Source organism: Hippopotamus amphibius, chromosome X, assembly GCF_030028045.1.
Source record: "Hippopotamus amphibius kiboko isolate mHipAmp2 chromosome X, mHipAmp2.hap2, whole genome shotgun sequence".
Taxonomy (NCBI): Eukaryota; Metazoa; Chordata; class Mammalia; order Artiodactyla; family Hippopotamidae; genus Hippopotamus; species Hippopotamus amphibius.
The window spans coordinates 18,103,672-18,105,679 of NC_080203.1; the positions used below are offsets into that span (position 1 = coordinate 18,103,672).

General features: G+C 58.9%; 1 protein-coding gene across 1 annotated transcript; it reads right to left on the bottom strand.

Moving 5' to 3' along the window:
• Nucleotides 1-564: 564 nt before the first annotated feature.
• Nucleotides 565-1,815, bottom strand: RTL8C (retrotransposon Gag like 8C). The gene has a single exon (XM_057718471.1). The coding sequence runs from the start codon at nt 1,761-1,763 to the stop codon at nt 1,422-1,424; it is 342 nt and encodes a 113-aa protein (XP_057574454.1). The 5' UTR covers nt 1,764-1,815; the 3' UTR covers nt 565-1,421.
• Between the last annotated feature and the right edge of the window lie 193 nt (nt 1,816-2,008).

A 2,008-nucleotide genomic window follows, 5' to 3' on the forward strand; every position in this document is an offset into this window, starting at 1 on the left:
GCTCATTAGATAAGTTTATACTTTTATTGTCCTACGGTCATCAAGCAGGTTTGTGTGTCAACAATATCATTTCTGCATGCCTTTCCTCACCTTCACGATCTACATAATGAAGGTTCTATGTTTTTAAAAAGCACCTGTATCATTCTGCTGGCTCGCTGAATAATGGGATATGTAAAACTGTGACATTGTTCTCCATCTGTGTGGGATTAACAGTGTGTGACAATTTGGGTGCTTTCAAATGGCTTTTTAGAAATGAGGAAAACTTTTCAGAGAAGCCTCCTGGATGACGTCTCACATCACGTTAGCCAAAGTAAAGATCCATTTCTTGAGAAGCTTGGAACAATCCTAACCGGTTGAGAGGATTCATCATCTGGGATTGAACAGTCACCAGTGGGAATTCCTCAGGGACACCTGAGGATTCGGACTTTGATATTTTATATGCAAGACATATAAGAGCAGAGAGGAGAGTGTCTCTAACATCACCCATGGAAGAACAGGGATATATCTTCTGGACCACTTTTACATGAATAGGGAAGGAGAAGCGCCATATTCATTGAGACTCAATTTCTTTTTAAATAGTGTAGGACATTTATTGAAAATAAGAAAAGACTTTAGTCCAAGAAGTGTTGAGTTGGGTAGATATGAGTCACATTGTTCACCAACAAACACATAATTAAGAAAATACTGCACATTCAGAAGAGAACTGGATTCTGGGCAAAACTAACAGGTCCACAGGAGACAATGGGTGACTGGATTTGGCTTCCAGGCACCCCTGGGACCTGGCGGCCACCTGGCAGGAGCAGAAGATGTCTCTGGGAGGAGGGAGTGACTGGGTCCCACCGAAGGTGCAAGGCTGGCCGGCCCCTCCAGGGCGGTGGCGAGCTGTTGGAATCATTGTCCAGAGGCTGTGGCCAGCTCAGACATCTCCCGGGTGAGTCCGGGTCGCCAAAGGCTGCAGGCTGTCGGCGGGATGCGGCGGATGGTGGCGGCGGCGGCGGCGGCGGGGCAGGCCTCTGGGCACCTGGATGCGGGCCTGGGGGTCTGGCAGGGGGCGGGCGGTTGGCAGCGGCCGGGCTGTGAGTGGTCTGTCCAGTGTGTAACAGGAGCCCGGCTTGCAGCTGGAGCGCACGACCGAGTCCAAGTGTGCAGGGGAGGGGCCGGGCTGGCCCGAGAGGGCGGCGGCCGCTCCAGAGCCAGGCCCGGCGGCGGCGGCGGGAACCTGGAGCGCTATTCCTGGAACAAAGGCAAGCACTACGCGGGAGGGGACACGAGCGCGGGGGAGATCGCGGCGACCCGAAGGTGAGGGACGGGGCAGGCGCGGCGGGAGGACGCCGCCTGTGGCGAGCTGGGCGGCGGCGGCGGCGACTGGCGCGGCGGACCCTCCCCCGAGCACCCGCCCCCAGGCCCGAGGGGCTCCCGGCCTAGAAGTCCTCGTCCTCCACCCATCCAAAGACCCGCTTCATCTCGGCCAGGAAGCCCCGGTAGTCGTTGAGGAGGGGGCTCTGCTTCCTGATGTAGGGGATCACCCACTGCAGGGCCGGCCCGGTCATGCGGGTGATGAGGAACGTCACCTTCAGGGCATCGTTGGTGAACAGGGTCTCGTCCACGAGCATGTAGGCGCCCGTCTGCACGATGAACTCCGGGAGCCGGTCGGTGTCGCCGTCAAACGTCTCGGGGAAGGGGATCGGGTTTCTCCACCGACGCGTCTGGGGCCGAATGGGCAGGGCCAGGAGGGCCTTGATCAGCTGCACCCGGCCGTCCATCGCGCCTTGCTGGCTTCGCTGGGCTCCACTGGGCTCTGCAGAGGTCGGCGAGGAGGCGTGGCGGGAAGTGCGTGCGTGCGGAGGCGGGCCCGAGCCATGGGTGGGCGGGGACACGGGCGGTACCTGGCACAGAGAGGCTCCGCCCACATAGCCTGGCGGTCGCTATTGCGCAGGTCTGTCGTTGCGGCCAGTTGGGCGGGGCGGGAGTAGGGGAAAGAGGCGGGGTCAGAATCCGAGGGGCGGGT